The sequence below is a fragment of the Pimephales promelas genome, chromosome 4 (genome assembly GCF_988280905.1).
Source record: "Pimephales promelas chromosome 4, fPimPro1.hap1.1, whole genome shotgun sequence".
In the NCBI taxonomy this organism is placed as follows: domain Eukaryota; kingdom Metazoa; phylum Chordata; class Actinopteri; order Cypriniformes; family Leuciscidae; genus Pimephales; species Pimephales promelas.
Window position 1 is genome coordinate 47,106,770 of NC_142772.1, and position 21,924 is coordinate 47,128,693.

Below are 21,924 nucleotides of genomic sequence, written 5' to 3' on the forward strand. Positions count from 1 at the left end.
TTTTCTACATATAAAGTCGCAATTCTGAGAAATAAAGTCGGAATTCTGAGAAATAAAGTCACAATTGCGAGATATAAAGACGCAATTCTGAGAAATAAAGTCACAATTGCGAGATATAAAGTCGCATTTCTGAGAAATAAAGTCGCAATTGCGAGATGTAGTCACAATTCTGAGAAATAAAGTCACAATTGCGAGATATAAAGTCGCAATTCTGAGAAATAAAGTCGCAATTCTGAGAAATAAAGTCGCATTTGCAAGATATAAAGTCGCAATTTTCTAGATATAAAGTCGCAATTCTGAGAAATAAAGTCACAATTGCGAGATATAAAGACGCAATTCTGAGAAATAAAGTCACAATTGCGAGATATAAAGTCGCATTTCTGAGAAATAAAGTCGCAATTGCGAGATATAAAGTCGCAATTCTGAGAAATAAAGTCGCAATTCTGAGAAATAAAGTCGCAATTGCGAGATATAAAGTTTCAATTCTGAGAAATAAAGTCGGAATTCTGAGAAATAAAGTCACAATTGCGAGATATAAAGACGCAATTCTGAGAAATAAAGTCACAATTGCGAGATATAAAGACGCATTTCTGAGAAATAAAGTCGCAATTGCGAGATGTAAAGTCGCAATTCTGAGAAATAAAGTCGCAATTGCGAGATATAAAGTTGCAATTCTGAGAAATAAAGTCGCAATTCTGAGAAATAAAGTCGTAATTGTGAGAAAAAAGACAGAATTGAGACTGTTTTTCTCACAATTCTGACTTTTTTTCTCACAATTGCGAGTTTATATCTCAAAATTCTGACATCTGAAAAAAGACGTTTTTCTCACAATTCTGACTTTTTTTCTCACAATTGCGAGTTTATATCTCAAAATTCTGACATCTGAAAAAAGACTTTCCCCCCCTCAGAATAGTTTATATCTCACAATTCTGACTTTACAACATGCAATTTCGACTTTATATCTCGCAATTCTGACTTTATAACATGCAATTGCGACTTTATATCATGCAATTCTTACTTTATATATCGCAGTTCTGACTTTATATCTCAGAATTGTGAGATATAAAGTCATAATTGCGTGATATAATAAAAGTCCGAATTGTGAGATAAAAAGTCACCTTTTTTATTTTTCATTCAGTGGCGGAAACAAGCTTCCATACTCTTCAAAGATGCGATATAAATGTAGAAGTAGACATTGATCTGGTTCTGCAGAGGTGGTCTTTCGCCGCACTGTCAGGTCACAATGTGACAAAATCCATTTTCGGAGCTTGGTTTCAAGCTGTTTTTGGACTAACGAGGAAGTCTTAAGTTCTATAACTGTCAAAAGATCAAGGAAACTTTGATGATCTCAAATCATGACCCTTTTAAGCAAGTATGTGAAGGCTGATGCTTTTAGCTACCCAAGCTTGATTTCATCCATCATTGCATTTCAAAATGTGTTGCATTCTCAGCATTGCTGCAAAGGGAGCTATAGCTATAGTCTTCTTTTACAATCAGTGAAACTTTTTGAAATTTTTGGGCTGCAGATGTTAATTTTAAAATTAATTACACATTTTAAAGCATTTAATTTAACAAAGGTGACACTGCAGCTGTTGTTCATTTATTCTGTTCTGTCTGTTCTGTACAAGCCCCCAATTATCGAGCTATATTACTTTACAATTGCTAAGCTGTACCAAGCCAGATTGATCTTTGGGCTACATGGAGATAACAGGTTAATAATGGAGCATGTTTAGCCTTTGGCTGAGGCTTCAGTGGTAGTTGAACCTGAAGAGCTGCTGTAAGAGATTTCAAGAGGAACCCGTAGTTTAGCTGGGTGAGAGGCAATCAATGATGGCTTGATTACCTACATAAAACTAAAGGTGGAAGGTGGTAGTTTGTGCTTTATTCTTTTTCCTGTGAGCCTCTGTGCTCAATGGCCTTTTGGCATTATTTGAAAGCAAGTATGAAGGACCCACTATAATGCATGGAGATATTAAGATATAATTAACGTTAACATCAGGATTGTCTGCAAAGCTACTTTGAAAAATTGCGTATTGTAAAAAAGTGAATTTGGCTTGACTGTGTGTTTTGGCATGCAAAAGGTTATTGAGTTTTTGCACTGCTTCTGTATTTTGTTCAGTTGGTTTTGTCTATGTTCAGAATTGCATTCTAACATATTGATTTTACTGTCTGTGCTGTAAGTAGTATGTATAATGTGCATAAACCGTCGGGGATGTGCAATATGTATACCATTGAGATGTGCAATGCAATATGTATACCATAATGGGATGTGCAATTTGGGAGCTGTGATCAATAATGGTTGTAATTTTTTTTTAAACGTTTAATATTTTGATGCTTAAGTAGATTGAGACATAGCATAACAAGAATGATCCTGTAATCAGAAAGAAGCAAAATATGCCCATAGGCTAATTAATTAGCACTTGAAGCTATATGACTGTTTTGATACAAGAAATCATAGTGGATGGCTGTGACATGCTAGTAGTTTTATTGAGTAAGATCTTCTGTGCTATGATTCAATCTGACTGATTCCCCATCTGATGCAAATATGTGTACCACAAGACACGTACACAGACATTTAACATCCTTTCATGACTCAGCGGGCTGTGATTGTCTGATCACTGACAGAATGCAGTGCCTGGTCACAGTGACGGTGTGATTCAGAATTCCCTGAGGCGATCAGCTGTCATGCTTGTGCCTCCATGTGCCAGGGGGGTTGCTTAAAGACAAGCCAAGTTAATTAGCGTTGTCAGTTTCTACCCCTGAATATCTCTTAGTCTGCCCCCTCTGAGACACCACTGAGTTAAACACCAGCCCCAAAGCCACAGACAAGCTAAAAGTACTCTCAATATCTACCGTTGTCATACATTTGACCCTAAACTATTTCGTTGACTGCCTCACCAGAAAATGAAAGGAGATCAAAGACTTGATTATTGAAGGGAACTGAAATATTTGCTTTGTTGGGGCAGTTTTAGGCCCCGTCCACACTACTGCGTTTTCGTTTAAAAACGGAGACCTTTTGCTACGTTTGCACCTCCCGTCCAGACTAAAACGGGAAAAATGAAGACCTAAAACGGAGAAGTTTAGAAACGCCGCAGCTCCGTTTTGCGTTCTGAATCTCCGGAGTGCGTTTTAGTGTAGACGAGACAAAACGGAGGACTTCAGAAACGCTGACGCAGGGCCTGACGCTTGGCTCCATGATTGGGTGTTATCAGTCATGACGTATCCTTCCCTGATTCGTCAATCACTGTTTACACCATCACGCGCATGCCCAGTGTTGGTGAATGGTCACGTGATCCGTGTTTTCAGTCGTTTTAATGTGGACGGAGATAATTTCTAATACGCAGATAAAACGCTGGTGTGGACGGAGATCGTATTCGTTTTAATTCTCCGTTTTTAACGAAAACGCAGTAGTGTGGACGGGGCCTTATACTTGAGGAATATAGGTACTTCTGTATGTCCTCAGGTACCCTTTTACGCTAGAACAAACTTATTGTGTGTGTATATGTTTGACAAAACATGATTCAGAAGTACAAACCACGATTTTGGGACATTACCGAATTAACTGTCCTTTTTCTGTGTTTTTACCTTGCTTAGATGGTCCAGTTCTGTTCCTGTCGAAAGAAAACGATGAAGTGAACGACAAAGGAACCCAAGGACAAATGTGAGGGATAAAGTCAACTTAAAGAGATGCATTGCCCAGTCAAGAAATGCTACACCAGCGAGGACTGTGCACAAAAGCTTTGAGTTGGAAAGTAGGGCATTAAAGGTGTCTGGATATCCTCTCACTGGTCAGCCTGAAAACTGTTTCCTATTGACATTTTATTTGCCTTGATGTTTTTAGGACAAGCATCCGTGAGAGCTATGTGACATGAGATTTTCCTCTCGGCTATGAAACCATGATGCAGACTTCTGTGACATACTCGCAAGCCTTCCCTGCCAAAGGTTCATGCTCTTCAGGACTCACACAAAGAGAGTTTCACAAAGGTTGCTCATTGAGTGTTTAAGTGCCCCTGTGGACTAATGGGGCTAAAGCTCAGGATACAACCAGTCCCTCTTTTGCATATAAAGACACTTGCTTATAAATACTCTTCGTGCCAAAACCAGGACCTACTCTGACAGCATTACCACAAAGACTTAAACAGAAACCCTCAGTCATGTGACCTGAGGAAAGGACCAGTCACATGCTCTGCTGCCATCGGCTGGTCTGTTTTATTTTTTATTTTTTTGTTACTGCAGCATTTACCATGTTCAGAGTTTGCCAAATGTCAAATATACTGTGTGCTACAACTGAATTTTCTATCTAATTAATTGTTTATTCACATTTGACTTGTGAAAGCAGACAAAAACCCTACGCAGTCAAAATTTACATCTATGGTCCATAAGCTACTCTTGGATAACATGGTGAGCAAAGAGCCTAACCATTTGCCAACTGTTCACAGCCACAGCAATGGCAACCCAGACAAAACACCCACAACCGTGACTGTGCGCTCAGTCCTCCTCAACCGAAACTCTCCAGATATTGAAAGCAGACTTAAACGCAGGCGGAACCGCACGCAGCAGGTACGCTTTAAAGATTTGGAGGATGACGATGAGTCTAAGGATAAAAATGAAAAGGCGAGGAGTAAGAGTCCAACAGAGGTTCCAAACTGGCAGAAAGAGCTAACAAATGGGCCCTCGCTGGTGGGAGCGGTCCGTGGAGACATGGAAAAGACAATTGGTGCCGTAACAGCGTTTCTGAAGAGAGCACCACCGCACCCACTTACCCCTGGGCCTACCAGACGCTGCTGGGTCCCAACGCATCCATGTTCGCTCACACTGCCGCTGCCAACTCAGCCATGCAGGAGTACAGCCATCCAAACCTCACCCAGTTTGCAGAAGCCTCCCTCGCTCTCGGCCACACAGACTCGCAGTCACAGCTTGGGGGGAGGCTGGGATGACGAAGACTCCTCGGATGAGTTGACCGCACAGCCTTGTAGATCACGGAAGAGTCCTGTCCAACATTGTACCCCCGCCGAGCAATCAAGGTGCCAGAAAACCGAGGACAATCAAACTGCCTCTGTGGGTACAACAACACAACCTGCGCCACAAAAACAGTCTAGAAGGAGAGGGAGGAGGAAATCCTTAAACAGAGCAGCAAGTGATCCTGGGAAACATGAGCTTCCTTGTACTTCTCCAACTAAAACTGTGCACAGAAGCCATACACTTTCTAACCAACCTAAGAAACCCACACCTAAAGCTGTGGCACACAGAACTTCGTCAGATATCGTGCCTCCACAGCGTTCCCCCACACCCAACACACTTCATAATACGCAATGTAGTGTCTCTTCCACACAGACTGAAGTAAGCAGTGATTCAAAAATCCCAGCCAACGCAACCTCTTTGCAAACAGAGGTAGATCCTGGATCTTGTCCATTGTTTCCATGTCCCAAAGAAACATCACAATGTTGCCCACCAGAGAACATAATTTCGACCCCCTCTGTACTGGAGCCTTTGTGCACTACCACAGCACAAGTCATGTCCACTGACATCACACACAGGCAATCATGCATGTCTCCAACTGAATCTACAGGGCGTTGTTGCACACCTGCTATTCAGACTACGGCAAATTGCAAGACTCCCCCAATACCTGATTCCAAATGCATTTCAGATTCATATACAGATCCCACAACTCCTGCTCAATCCAGGCCCGGTTGCCAAAAGCTGGAGGAAACCATTCCATGCTCCAGCAATGCTGGCTTCAAGACAACATCCTGTTCTCAAGGAGAACCTGCAGTTGCCTCTACGGTCACTTCCACACAGCCTTGCCAGAAGACTCCAACACAACCCATGGCATGCGGTAACACCTCAAATCAACCTGTGTACTCTGTGATATCTCCAACTCAACCTGTACCTCCCGTTCAGTCGGTGCCATGCTGTGAGGTTTCTAATCAGAATGAGCCATTGATTAGGACCCCTACCCTTCCTGTCCAAACAGTGCAATCTCCTTTATCAGCAACACCTGTTCACCCCACATCATCTTGCAAAATTCCAGTGCAGTCTATACCACACGGTGTCAAAGACAAACCAACAACAGTTGGCTCTCCCACACGACCTGCAGGATCTCATAAGATTCCTACCCAAACCCCCCCTCACAATTTGAAGTCATTTCCTCCCGAGGCAACCTGTGCCACCCCTGTCTCACACTTCAAAGGCCCCACCATCCCTATTGCACAAACTGCCATACATTGCGTTTTGGATCAACAAAATGCGGTAACCAATGTGACTCCTTCCATACCAGTTCTGATTTGCAACCCTTCCACACAACCGGCACCAGGTAAATTTTCAGTTCGAATATTGCCACACTGCAACTCCAGTATGCAAAATGCAGTGTCTTGCAGTAGTCCCTCTCCAATCGTGCAACAGCTTAAGACTCAAAATCAAACGGTACCACACTCCAAATCATTCCCACAGAATATGTCACCCATTCTCTGTCCACGTGAGGCAATGATGTATGCTAGTAAACCCCAAGAAACTGTGCTTCCCTCGGCTAATTTCAGGCATTCCTTACCTCCTTACGCCTGTCCGCCACAGACTGCTCTGCTGTACTCTAACACTGGGGTGAGTCACTCTCCCCCTCAGGCCTTCTGCTACACTCAGGACAGACGAGACCGGAGAGAGTTCATGCTTCCTCCCCCACCTCCCCCTCCTCCCCCTCCATACACGCCCCGCAAAGAGGGCACCTCAACTCCAGGACAGCCCCGCAACCCTCCCGTCCCCAAAGCTGAGAGCAACAACACAGACAAGGGCCGAGTGAAAACTGGGGTGGCGAAGCCGATTGTTGAAGCAGGAACTCACCATCAGGCAGGTGAAACCCCACCTCCTGTCCCTCCCAAATCTAAGGCAAGAGCTACAGTGAGGCCCACATGTTTAAGCAGCCGACGGGCGATCCTCGGCCCTGAAAATCAGTTGCCTCCTGCTGCGGGGACGAATCCCCAGGCCCCTCTTGGACCAGCAGAAGGCCAAGCGGACACACTGCGGCAGGTGCAGGAGCTACTGGGCGGGCTCATGTCTGGGGCTATGTGTAAACTAGACCTGGCAAAGGCAAAAGAGAAACTGTTCGGCCCAAACGGCCCTCTGTACGACATTGGGGCTCTGCAGTCTCAGCTGCACAGCCTGGAAGGGGTGTTGGAAACCAGCCAGAACACCATCAAGGTTTTACTGGACGTCATTCAGGATCTGGAGAAGAAGGAGGCAGAGCGAGACGGGTGAGTACGCGAGTGAGTCAAGAAATAACGCGAATGCCAAAGCATATTTTGTTGGCAATGTCAAATGGGTAAATTGTCTTATTTTTTTCTGGCTGGTAGAAAGAAAAAATGACTGAGTGAGACATAAACAGCAGGAAAATGTTCCAACCCTCTGCTTTTATCCATAATCCTGTGTTGACTGTCATTTATACGCTCCAGCAGTAATAGAGGTGATACTTTTTAAACTGCCCTCCCATCTGTCCACTCAATTTCAATTTCTGATGATTTTCGTCACTGAGGGATATGACCGTTTGCCTTTTAGCTTGCCGTCTTGCTGAATGACTTTTCAGGTTTATTTAGACTATAAAGAATGTGCACTCTAAAAAATGCTGGGTTGTTTTAATGCAGTTTTGGGTGACATATGGACAATGTAATTTAAAAATGTAACCCAACGGCTGGGTTTGTCCATATTTGACCCAGATTTGGGTTGAAACAACCCAGCATTTTTTTCGAGTGTGCCAACCACTTTTACTTTGAAAAGTCTTAAAGGAGTAGTTCACTTTCAAAAAAAACTTTTGCTGATAATTTCCTCACCCCCATGTCATCCAAGATGTCCACGTCTTTCTTTCTTCAGTCGAAAAGAAATTAAGGTTTTTGATGAAAACATTCCAGGATTTTCTCCATATAATGGACTTCATTGGGAACCAAACGGTTCAAAATCCAAATGAGAGTTTCAGTGCAGCTTCAAAGGGCTTTAAACGACACCAGGCGATGAATAATGCTCTTATTAAAGATTTGTTAATTTTGATGAACGAGTTCGAACAGGAGAGTCACGAACGCTCTTCACAGATCACAGAGCAAGGCGAGCATTTGTGCTTATAAAACCTAAACTTTTTTATTTATTTTTCAAATAATAAGACCCTTATTCATCGTCTGGTGTCGTTTAAAGCCCTTTGAAGCTGCACTGAAACTGTCTTTTGGACCTTGAAACGTTTGGTTCCCATTGAAGTCCATTATATGGAGAAAATCCTGGAATGTTTTCATCAAAAACCTTAATTTCTTTTCGACTGAAGAAAGAAAGACATGGACATCTTGGATGGCATGGGGGTGAGTAAATTATCAGCAAAAGTTTTTTTTTAAAATTGAACTACTCAATTCTTGTGTGAAAGTAAAAAAGGATGTGCTAAAGCAAAAAAGGATGTGTGAAAGCAAATTCGATCAAAGTTATTGCCAGTTGAGATGCTACTTTGAGAGACATCATCTCAGTTTGAAAATAAAAATGTTCCATAAACTTAATTCAATTAAGAAAACAATTGTCTGCCAACTATATTAAATTAAGCCTTTTCACGAAAGAAAAAGGAACACCGTTTGTGTGTATGTGTGTGTGTGTGAATATGGATTTCCCTCATGGATTTCTTTACTTGTTGTAGTCATGGCTAACAAATGAGTTAAGTGTCCCAACAAAAAAAAAGGATCAAGTATATTTGCATTTTACAATTTTAAATGGATTGCACAGTGACATCAAGACATGTTTAAGAACTATTTTGGAATAGTTCATTTGAATTAACTAAACTGAACAAGCCATAAAGTCACATTTGCTAACATTTATTATTATCTGCAAAATCATTTTAACAGCATAATTGGCAATATACTTAGTATGCATGTGTAAATCTGTCACGTTATTGCAAAATTAATCAAAACAAAATCCTTAGCCTCATTATCAGCCATCAGCTGTTCACAGGCTATGAACTATGAAAAAACGTTCAGCTCTGCTGTGCCCTGTCAGACACTACTTAAACACAACTGAAAGTTTATTTTTATTAATTGAATAACAAATGAACATAATTTTGGTATGATGGCACCATAAAAGCATATTAAGACTTTTTGATATCACGTGTCTGTTATGAGGTAGGGTTACTCACCGACGGGAAAGGAAAGCGCCACCAATTTCATTCTCGCTGTAACAAATTCAATTTCAAAGATAAAAAAGCAATGGGCTGAAATCCTTTAAAAATTCATGTCAGTGGCATACTAATGATGGACCAACCGTGCACTCAGATCTCAGATAGTGGCTCTGTGTTCTTTTTGGCACTTACTGCCTTGATCTTTGTTGTTTATTTATATCTTATATAAGCTGCTGTTTTATAAGCTATTTGTTTCATATATGGAAAAATAGCATGCATAGTGTTTTTATTTTTATTTTGTAACTTTAGTTTTTTTAATAAAATTGTAATTTTCCCATTCTTCTAAAATGCACTTTATTTCAAAGCATTGGCTTTTGCTGCTGTAGTTGTAAAGTCGGATTGCATCAGGCTACTGCAGACATTACTGACAGTCACCACAGATTAGTTGGATTAGAAATATTTTTAAGTTTTTAAATATCTTGATGGAGCTTGATGTGGTCGGTGGGTTGTTCCCGAATTAACATTCTTATCCAAAAATCATAATAACCCTACAATTCCCATACAGTCAGAAGACTATGATTGGTTGATGAGTCCAGGTGATTGGCTCTGTTTAGACCTGTGTTAAAGGGTTAGTTCACCCAAAAATGAAAATTAAGTCATTAATTACTCACCCCCATGCTGTACCAACCCCGTAAGACCTTCTTTCGTCTTCGGAACACAAATGAAGATATTTTTGATTAAATTTGAGAGCTGTATAACTACCACATTAGCTGCCTAAGGGACTGCCTCTTGACGGCCCAGAAAGTCAATGAAGAAAATGTTTAAATATCCCAAGTGACTACCGTGGCTCAACTATATGTTTATCAAGCGACGCGAATACTTTTTGTGCGAAAAAACAAACAAAAATAACAATATCTTCCTTGTAGGCCAGAAATGAGACTTCCTTAGATTTCCACGACGCATGCGCGAGAATTGCGATCTGAAGTGGTGTAAGCTGGTGTAAGCAGATCGCAATTCTCGCGCATGCGTCGTGGAAATCTAAGGAAGTCTCATTTCTGGCCTACAAGGAAGATATTGTTATTTTTGTTTGTTTTTTCGCACAAAAAGTATTCGCGTCGCTTGATAAACATATAGTTGAGCCACGGTAGTCACTTGGGATATTTAAACATTTTCTTCATTGACTTTCTGGGCCGTCAAGAGGCAGTCCCTTAGGAGCCAATGTGGTAGTTATACAGCTCTCAAATTTAATCAAAAATATCTTCATTTGTGTTCCGAAGACGAACGAAGGTCTTACGGGGTTGGTACAGCATGGGGGTGAGTAATTAATGACTTAATTTTCATTTTTGGGTGAACTAACCCTTTAAGAGCCGTTTTAGTCATGACGCTAAGTAAATGGGGTAAACCACTTTTTGAGCTTTTCTACTTTCAACCTCTTCCAGAAAACGCGTTCGACCGGATTGCTTTCGTAGTGTAAACGCTCGTTTTTTGGTTGGCTCAAAATGTGAAACGTTGACCAGTTAGGCTGTATATGGTTTATCGCATCCAAGTATACTTCCAAGGTTTTCTTCTTTTCAATTAGTTTTGGTACACTTGAAAAGAAAAAAGAAAGAAAATGAGCTTATGTGTCTTATCGACTTCAGGTCAGTAAATGTATGACGGTGAATATCAGAAGTCACAACTAGAACAGTAGAGCTAAAGTCACTCAGCCGACTCTGCCCCGGTTCAGACATGACTGAAGGCTTCCAGAAGACACTATGGCCTACATTAGGGCATTTTCTTGTATTTGAGAGGGTATTTACAGCATGCAGAAGTGGGACAGTGCTCAGGAGATAACACAGCTCTGTGGACAGCAGAGGGAATCTCTGTTTTTTTCTTGAACGACCATGCAATACAAACAGAGGCAGATATCAACATGGTGTCACATTTAAATATACCAAAACAGACTCACTTGGAGACCAGTAGAAATCCTGTTGCACTTTAAGTACAAATAACAATTCAATGGTTAGTTCATAGAAAAATAAAAATCCTGTCATCATTTACTTACTCTCATGTTGATCAAAACCTGACTTTCTGTCTTTGTTTGGCATAAGAAATGATGTACCAATTTCAATGTCAAGGTATGGAGGTGGTGACGGTTTTCAGTAAATCACATCTTTAATGCATTAAGCTTTTTATTTGACTTCAAAAGACAGAATAAGTCATATGGACTACTTTTTTCTGCTTTAGAGCTTGACAGGCATATACACTCTCAGAAAAAAAGGTACAAAAGCTGTCACTGAGGCTGTACATTTTCAAAAGGTAAATTTTTTCCATTTTAGGTGCTAATATGTACATTTTAGGTGCTAATGTGTACATTTTAGGTGCTATTATGTACCCTTTAGGTGCTAATACATTTTAGGTGCTAATGTGTACATTTTTGGTGCTAATATGAACATTTTAGGTGCTAATGTGTACATTTTTGGTGCTATTATGTACATTTTAGGTGCTAATATGAACATTTTAGGTGCTAATGTGTACAGTTTAGGTGCTATTATGTACATTTAGGTGCTAATGTGTAAATTTTAGGTGCTATTATGTACATTTAGGTGCTAATAGGTAAATTTTAGGTGCTAATGTGTACATTGTAGGTGCTGTTATGTACATTTAGGTGTTAATATACATTTTCGGTGCTATTATTTACATTTTAGGTGCTAAAATGTACCATTAAGGTACCAATATGCACCCTTTAGGTACAAAAGTGTACCTTTTGAAAAGGTACAGCCCCAGTGACAGCTTTTGGACCTTTTTTTCTGAGAGTGTATTATATAAAACAAAAACACGATGAACATCTTTTATGCTCCATGGAGGAAAGAAAGATATGGAATGAGGGTGAGTGAATGATAGACTTAAGTAGCAAATGCAAAAATGTTACATTTTTATTTCATGTTGACTTTTTTTATTGAATCATTTCATGTTAATGTTATGTAAGCTCTGAATGTATAACTGCTGCTTGTCCATCTTAAAAAAAATAGCAGTTTACTGTTGATGTGCACCTCATATTAGATGAGTATTTATAGTGGAGCAAGGCTTCATAAACACATGTTAAAAGCAATGCTAACCCCTTTCATAAATGAAAAGCGTGACTCAACACGAGTCCTCAACTGAATTTCAAAAGAATTTAAATCCAACATTTTATCGTAGTGGAAAAAGCCTTAGAAAGTAATGATTTTAAGTGTGTATCATTTGAGGCAGTTTGCTTCATGCGGCCTATAATGCACACAAAGCTGTTTGTTGTAGCTGATGAAGGCCTGAGAATTACCACTTTCTTGTTCCTTTGAGAACGCTCAAATGTAATGTGCAAGATTAGCCCGTAATTGCTGTGTAGTATTCCTCGCTTGCTTTGTTTGTGACTCCTATTTTTGTAATAACGTTCAGCATGTCTATCGGGAGTCTTGGAAAAGGTAGAATGAAAAGCAAGCTGTGTTTTTCAGTCATTTGTAATGCGTGACCCAACTATTTTTGTTGATATTTCTGCATATTTTATTTGTGTATAACTTAGTCCTCCTTTTCCACTGATAGTCTTTCTAGTTTAATGTCAAGATTTCCATGCATTTATATTACTCATTTTAAATTAGGAGTCGTGAAGTCATATGTGTCCAATTAACCACACTCTTGGAAAAAAGGGTTCATTGGGGTTGTATATATGAAGCATAGGGTTCTTTACTCAACTCCAAAGAACCTTTTATGCTAAAAAAGGTTCTATAATGACAAGAAAGAACCCTTTTGGCACAAAGGTTCTTTATACGCTGTTATTCATTCATATATTACATTACCTGCAACATTTCAATTATTGTTCCTTAAAGATTTTTGGAGGAGGAAAAACTGAAATGGCACTCTTCGTGTGATATTGATTAACTACATAAAATGATATAAATATATACATATTCTAACCCCCATAATCTTGAATTGTGATCATTCACATGCATTCATAAATACATTTTAGGGTCTTGAAGTTTGTCAATAATATGAAATATTTAATCCGGAAAGGACAAAACAAATGATAATGAATGAACCCAAAAGGTTCCATATGGTTACAAAGAACCCTAAAGGATTCTTATTATTGAACCCTGTATAGTGCTGATAGAACCTTTTAAGGTTCTAAATAGAACCTTTACAGGTTCTAAATAGAACCTTTTCTTCTAAGAGTGCATTTTGTTTCCTACAAATCTTACGATTTTGCCAATTGTTCAAATATAAAGTTTTGTTATGAAACTCTAAATGGTTCAGGCTGATAGATTCTTAACTCAATCTGCTTGCAATCACATCATTCTCTATATGACAAGCTGATTGGTTCCTGCTGTATCAGTAGCCAATCAAAAAGCTTAAATATTTGGTCAACACCAGTGGTGGAGGAAGTACTGAATCTCAGTACTTAAGTAAAAGTACAAATAACCAGATAAATATTTACTTTAGTAAAAGTAGAAGTAACACAATGACAACCATACTTAAGTAAAAAGTAAAAAGTACCTGATTTTAAATGTACTTTAAGTATTAAAAGTAAAAGTACTTGCATAACAATTTATTCTCTTAATGTCTATTTTCTAATGATTAATAAAACATTTAATTCTTACTCATTCAACCTAATACTCCTATAATGATGTTCAAAATGATGGGAAAAAATGTTGTCACCATTTCTGAAACAAGCTTGCAATTAGGCAATATACACATCATGCTTATCCTAACTATTTTTTGGCATTAAACGCGATTCATTTATGGTGTAATTCTGAACCTCTTGGCTTGCCATAATCCTAACCAAACGTTTATTACACACGGTGTGTTTCCTATGCACGTAAAAACAAATTTTCGGGTATAAATTGTACGATAAACACACTGCGTGCGAGACACATTTTATTTAGTGTAACCGGGTTGATAGAAAATGTAATGAAAATGTAACAGAAGTTGTAGAAATGTAGTGGAGTAGAAAGTATAATAATTGCTGCAAAATGTAACGAAGTAAAAAGTATGCACTATTTATTGTACTTAAGTAAAGTAAAGATACGTGAAAAATGTACTTAAGTAAAGTAACAAATTATTTGTACTTCGTTACATTCCACCACTGGTCAACACTTGCTGCAGCGCTTTCAGAAACCCTCCATACGGGTTATTCATGTCTGCTTTATTGTACAGCTCTAGAGTGTCTGTCTTACTAAAAGCAGGGTGTATCCCCAAGTTTCCGAGGGGCGCTCCTGTAAAAAATAAAGTGGGTGAAACTTCCGGTGAGGCGGCGGAAGTAGCATTCCAATGGTGTTTTGTGTGTTAGTTAGCGAAGAGGCTAGCTGTTTTTCGGAGAATTATTTTACTATTTAAAGACGCAAATCTTTATGAGAGATGTCGTTACGGAGCTCAGGGACAACATGTGCTGTTCGCGGTTGTATGCATAACCGGACTAAACTAATTTAGTGGCTTAAACGTGATTGTTTTGAACATAAGCTAAAAACGAAATTAGAGTGATCCTGCCAGAGCCCGTCTCTGATCCTGCCAACGACTGTAGTTTCCATCACCTCCCAAAAGACGACGAATCTTCCTGTGTACATTTGTTTAAATTCTTAATGTTCTATAAACTCTATCAGCATGTGATTGGCTGTTCGCTACTGATGTTACACCTAAACTCAGGAGTTGACAGAATACCAAATGTGCCAGTTAATGTATTCAAGCAGCACATTCATTTATAATTTTGAATAAACTCCAAAGCACAATGACTAAGTGTGTATTTTTTATTTTAATTGTTTGTCAGCTCGCACAACTGTCTGTCAACATGCCTCGATGAGTATTGATTATTAATAATGTTATTATAATACTCCCAATCAACTACTGCGGAGGGTAAAGGTACTGTTATTTCACCCTTTTTAATTTCGTTGAGGTTGTGTTCCCACATCGTTAGCTAGTTTGGATCGCTATAACTTGAATGACTGTCAACTGTTGAATGAACGAGTGTCAAGCATGTCAAGTCGCGCTTTGTTTACTTCCAACCGGAAGTCGCGCCCACTTTTGACGCAAGGCCTCATGGGGCGTAGCAAAACTTGTGGATAGCAGTGTGTGTATTGGCGTATCAGATCTATTCCGCCAGGACCAAACAACATTGTGATATCCATTGCCATGTCAAACACCCCGAGAGTGGTCATGACAGGAATTTGTATTGAGTGAGTGTTCACCACCGTCATTAAATGTTGTTGTGTGTTCATTTCTTGTTTTTTGCCTCCCACACCTTTGGGGCTTTTGCATTTTTGGACCAGGATCAGTTTCCTCAACCTCAGTCCTAACGGAATCAAGAGGAGGAAACTGATCCGGGATCAGTGGATCCAGGGTTATTTTACATCAACACAGATGGTGGTGGGTGAGGAGGCTGTTATCCAGGCTGGCGCGAGGCTCATTCGAGCCACGTCAGAGAACACAAACAAGGCCGTGGATCAGCTAGGCTCCTGATACCTCTAAGCTCCTGGCTTACTCAGCCTTCAGAGTTCTGGACCGGCCAACAGAACAGATTGGATAATCAGACGCCGCTGCTGTCAGATGTAATCGAGCACAAATGTGAGGTTTAATGGATAATTTTGTTTGGGTAACACAATTCGCCCATCTGGAATTGTGGTCAGCGTTCTGAACGTGTGCGTTTTTTCAGAAACATTGTAGAAATGCATTGAGACCATGGGATGCGTTTTCATTAATACCTGACTGTATTGTAAAAAGCGCTATATAAATAAAATAAATGTGACTTGACTTAAATATTTAGCAAATAAAAAGTTGAAAAGTTTGAATTTGAATGCAAAATTGAAGCATGTGGTTTCAGACTTTACATTTGACTGAGATCAGACTTGACTGTCAGTCCCTCCAGGATTTCACGATTTTTTTTTTGTGTGATTTTTGCGATCAAAATGACTGATTTTGTGGTGGTAATTTCCAAAAATTTGTGAAAAAATTTGCGATTTATATATAACATTTACCATAATAGTATTCCATATTTACCATAATATAATATAGGAGTTTTTTTGTGATTGTTGCGGGCAAAAATCCTTGATTACGTGGCCCGTTTTCTTTAAAAATGCGATGGAAAGAATATGCGGGATATTTATGCAATTTTATGGGATGAAATTGCAGGAATTTGCAAAAATTGAGGGAACTTGCAAAAATTGCGGTTTGATAAAAAAGAGAAAAAAAGTTATTCCCCCAACATCCTGTTCTCACTAGGCTAATGTAAGAGTCATTTCTTATTACTTCCTTTGATAAACAAGCATACTACATCATAGAAAGTGCTGGGAATATTTAATTTCTCATCTTGTTTTATTTCAGACTGTAACGAGTGTAAATAAGGTGTGGCCCCTTTAAGAGCTGCGCGCTCCCTGTTGAACTCTCTGCAGTGTTATATGTGCGCCACAAACACCCCATGTGTGCGGGTAATTTCTGTTTGATGCTACTTCTTTTATATTATGTTGTTTATTAAGTAACGGCGTGACGGTAAAACGTGTGACAGACAGTTATACGAGTTCGATTTGTGAGATGTCAATCGCCTCCGTGAGTCTGTCTGGCGTCGCGTAATTGCGTCACTTCATAACGTCCCCATGGAAACAGGGGGAAATGGCTGCTCTTGTGTGAAGCAAACGCACATTTTTCAACTTTCTGCTAAGATACATTTGACTTTTTTTGCAACGAAAATGCGAGGATTATGAAATTATGCAAACCCCACATATTTTGCACGGAAATCGGCAATTTATGCGGCGAAAGTGCGGCGTATTTGAAAAAATGCGGCCCCCGCATAAATATGCGGACTTTGGCTGATTTTGCATTGAATTCAGCGATCGCATAATCGCGTTTTTCTGGAGGGACTGGACTGTTCCCGAAGTAGCCAGTGATTATTTTTTAAATAATCATTATGTACTCTTTTAGCACTACATTTTTGTTTGTTTTCTCCTTGAAAACCTTGAGTTCCAGTTGCTGGTTCTGCGAGTGTGTTTTGTTTGAGAGCGATAAACAGCCCTCCGTTTGACACTCTCCCTCCCACCCGCTAAACATGACTCAGTGTGCTGTAGTCTAGATCTCAGCAGGACACAGGCTCAGAGTTAACATTTCAAAGTTAACACCTGCATATTAGGAAACTCTCTCTCTTTCTCCCTCCTTTAAAATGCCATGCTTCAATGGCTGCTCGACCAGCTTACAGTTCCACCAAATGACAAACCAGCATTTGAGGACTGAGGGTGATGTGATATAAATTCTGTCATGTTCATTTCCTTCAGAAGTTATATGTTTGTGTTTATGTACATCTGTCAATAACTATTTATTATGATGAGTAAAATAATAATATATCTTATCTACATGCATATACAAAAAAGATGCATATTTATGTGCATTGTGTATATGCATCTTTTTTGTGTATGCATGATAAGATATATTATTATTTTACTCATTTATAGCTACTGTATACAGGTGAAACTCGAAAAATTAGAATATCGTGTAAAAGTTCATTTATGTCAGTAATTCAACTTAAAAGGTGAAACTAATATATTATATAGACTCATTACATGCAAAGTGAGATATTTCAAGCCTTTATTTGTTAGTTTTGATGATTATGGATCACAGCTTATGAAAAGGCAAGGCAAGGCAAGGCAAGTTTATTTATATAACACATTTCATACACAGTGGCAATTCAAAGTGCTTTACATGGAAGAAATTAAAGAAGTCAGAATAATTAAAACAGTTTAGAATAAAAGAAAAATCATAATAATAAAAATAAAATACAGTGTCGAAAATAAAATGTACAGTAACAGTCGGACAAACAGTGGCATAGTGCTCATTCAGTAAATGCAATCAATATAAATAAAAACAGTTAAGAGTAAAAATAAAATAAAATAAAGTAATACCCCTATCTGAAAAGCCCAAATTCAAAATGAGAATAGTGTAAAAAGGTTTTCATATCTGTAAGCCATAATCATCAAAATTATAGCAAATAAAGGCTTGAAATATCTCACTTTACGTGTAATGAGTCTATATAATATATTAGTTTCACCTTTTAAATTACTGAACTTTTGCACAATATTTAATTTTTTCGAGTTTCACCTGTATGTATGTACAAATATATAAAATATGAATGTACAAAGGCTACATTATTCATAATAAATTATTTGTTTTGTATGTAAAATTGCACATTCAATGGTTAAATATCACTCTTCATTTAGTTTATTTTGTGAAAAACAATGTGGAAGACTTCCTTGATTATTTTTCAACCATTTTTTTTCAGTTACTTCTTGCATTAAACATTTTAAATTTAATTGGTTTAATGGTCTTTTAATTGTTAATGTTAAAAAGAATCCCACTTAAGACATTTCCAATGCATTCCCATTGAGAAATGCATAAAATAGCAAGAAGTCCAAGCAAACAAAAAAATCAAATATCGACATTCATCTAGTAGCCACGGTCTGGCTGTAAATTGATATTATATAAACTGCATTCCTCCGCTGAGCTTCTACCGTCTGTGATAACAGCACAACCCTTTAATCTGTTTGGTGAAATGGTTTGCTCTATTGATCCATAGTTCGGATGAATAGATTCAGGCTTGATTCATTGCCACCAGGCCCTGTTTGCACTTCCTAAATGGTGTTTATCTTGTGGCTGTCATGTGGTGTAACGGCAGGTTTACATAAGAGGAGCCATGGAGTATGAAGTCAATTACCCTGCACCCCCAAATCCACTTTACAACTCTGAGGTTATTTATCTGGATAGTGACTCCTAAGTCAGACAGGGTATGAAAGAGAAACAGAGAGCAGTGCATACAGATACAGTACATCTAAGAAGGATTGATTCAGAGACTACATAGTGATAAAATGCCATTGCTTTATATATGGTAATGCAGGCGTTTTCATTTTTCTTTGAAGAATTGGCCTTTTTACAGTGGGTCATCCCTCATTTTTTTTGTACTGTCTTTACAGATAATCCTTTCAAATATTCTGTTCACAAAAGAAATCACAAAACTAGCCTAAAAAAGCTTTCTGTGAATGTCTGTACAACTGAAATTTGCCTAACCAAAGACTGATTCACTTAGAGACACAGGCACAGAATGTTTCTGATTGGCAACTCGACGATATTTATGCTTAAATTACACACACTCATACCAAAAACGTGAATTTTGAAGCTGTTATGTTTATTTTTTGTTTCTAATAAGTAATTACACTGTAAAAAAAAGTATTTACGGGAAAACTCCGGCAGCTGTGGTTACCAGAGTTTTCCTGTTAAAAGTACGGTAGCAACATTTTAGGTTTTACAGACTTTGACCGTGTTTTATTTTACAGCAATAAACCGTAATTCATTATTTGATATAATGTTCATTTACTGACATTTTGAAGTATTAATATCTGTTTTGTTCAATTGCAATACACCGACAGCCATGTATCACAGAAATAATGAGAATCAAATGACTAATCAAAGCTCATCATTATCAGCTCTTCCCAGAAAGTTCATACTATATAGAAGCTGCACAGTGTCACTCACACAAACATTAAACACCATCATGGTAACATGTTGAAATTTAAAAAATGAAATAAGAATTAATTTAACAACGTTAAATGTAACATAAAACCCTAATGAACATAACTGATAAGAAAAAAACTAAGAAAATTATGAATAAACAGTTAAAATACATTAAATGTGAAGTGTCATGCAGGGAATTGTGGGGAAGTCAATTTACATTTTTTCACTGTAAATTATACAATGACTTCTTCTTTTTCACTTCCAAAAACTGTAAATTTAACAGTATTTTACAGTAAAATTACATTAAATGTACCATTATATATTTCACAGTTATTTACCATATATAGTAAGGAAACTTTCTGTTAACCAATTAACAGTTTTTCACTGTAGCATTTTTACAGTCTTTTACTGTTAAAATCGTGATCATTTTTTACAGTGAAGACTATTTGGGGTGTGAGTGTGTGCAGCGTACTTGTTTAGCCAAGTCAAGTTTACCACAGGCCTTGAAAAATCTGATTTGAGTGGCAAATCAGTCTTCCGGGTTTTGACGGCAAATAATGTTTCTAATTGTATTGTATCTTTTGATTGACAGACACAGAATGTTTCTGATTGGTTAGTTTCCAATATCTAATATCTTTGAGGTATTGGGACATTTTATGTGTGATGTAATGTGTGCATATATTTGATTGTCACCTTCGATGCCATTGAACGTGACTTTAATTTATTGACTAGTGACCAAATGACCAAACAGTTTTTTTTTCCAGTTTGTATCATTGTATTTCATTTTGTTCATTTCATGTTCCCAAAAATAGCTTACATTATTGTAATGTGATATCAGAAAGTGGTCAGATTTCTATGGAGGCGTATTGCATTCACTTGAAGAAAAAAAATCTACTCTGTTTTTCTGAATTAACGAGTTAATTTTTCATGAGAAAATTTTTTTTGCTGTTTTTCTGAATTAATGAGTTAATTTTTCATGAGAAAAAATTTTTTTTGCTCTGTTTTTCTGAATTAACGAGTTAGTTTTTCATGAGAAATTTTTTTTTGCTCTGTTTTACAGAAAAACAGAGCAAAAACTTTTTTTTCTCATGAAAAATTAACTCGTTAATTCAGAAAAACAGAGCAAAAAAAAAATTTCTCATGAAAAATTAACTCATTAATTCAGAAAAACAGAGCACATTTTTTTTCTCATGAAAAATTAACTCGTTAATTCAGAAAAACAAAGTAGATTTTTTTTCTTCAAGTGAATGCAATACGCCTCCGTAGATTTCAATGTGAGCATGCAAAAAAAATTAATCAAATAGAAAACAATTCATCATTTTTTTCCAGCAGTCAACGGCACCTTGCAGCGCTTTCTGAAATGTATAAAGCAAGGTTAAATGTCCAAGCAAAATCACTCCAGAGACATATGTTTACCCAACAGTCAGTGTGGTTTAGGGTACAAACAAACACACACTGATGCTCCCGCTGAGGCGGTAAAGACACCGTAATTAATCACACATGCCCCAAAGGCATCCGTTTAGTGCTTGTTTCTTCCTCAACAACTGCCACCAAGAAACTTCCACCCATTTCCATTTTGTTTAGTTAGTTGTTTTGTAGCACATGGCCGAAGGATTTCATTACGCTGCTTTTGCTCCCCAAAACATGGAGTAAAGCACATTAACAGTCACTTGATTACACCGAGATTATGGTCTGCGGTCAATAACCAGTGTGCCCTACAGCAATGCGCTTATTTCCAAGGGGACGGTCCCTGCAATTAGTGTGCTGCACACCGCTTTCAATAAAACACACCTGATAAATGGCGAATAACTAAAAATCTTTACAGCATTAACTTTGATACACTAGCTAGAGAGTCTCTTCCAAAGAGACGATTCATTAGTACGGCCTCAAATATTTGATGCTAAACTAGTTTCCTTGAGATGAGAGGATTCAGCTTTAGTTTTTTTGCTTTCAATGCATTCATCTTGTCGATTGCCACAGACTAACTAAACGACTTAAAAAATGTGCACTCCCAATGCACACTTTAGTGTGTTTTGCTTAAACGCACTGAAGGATGAGTCAAAGTTCTATTTAGAACCAGAAATGGTTCCATCCCCCGCTTCATATATGGAACTCCAAAATGGTTCTATGTATAACCATTTTTTTTGGTAAAAGGTTCTATTGGCCAAGTACGGAACCCCAGGGTTCTATATAGAACCCAGAGGAACCCTTATTTTAAGAGTGTATAGAACCTTTTCGGGGTTCCAAATACATAGCTCTGATAGAACCTTTTAAGGTTCTATATAGAACCTTTTCTTCTAAGAGTG

The 21,924-nt window shown here is 38.1% G+C and overlaps 1 protein-coding gene across 3 annotated transcripts in view; it reads left to right on the plus strand.

Moving 5' to 3' along the window:
• Nucleotides 1-21,924, plus strand: part of LOC120489678 (uncharacterized) — a 132,362-nt gene that overhangs the window by 27,922 nt on the left and 82,516 nt on the right. For all 3 annotated transcript variants that reach the window (XM_039686674.2, XM_039686673.2, XM_089130618.1), the window contains exon 2: nt 3,595-7,244. In XM_039686674.2, the coding sequence (XP_039542608.2) occupies nt 4,372-7,244 (2,873 nt within the window). In that variant the 5' untranslated portion in view covers nt 3,595-4,371. The remainder of the gene's footprint in view (nt 1-3,594; nt 7,245-21,924) is intronic.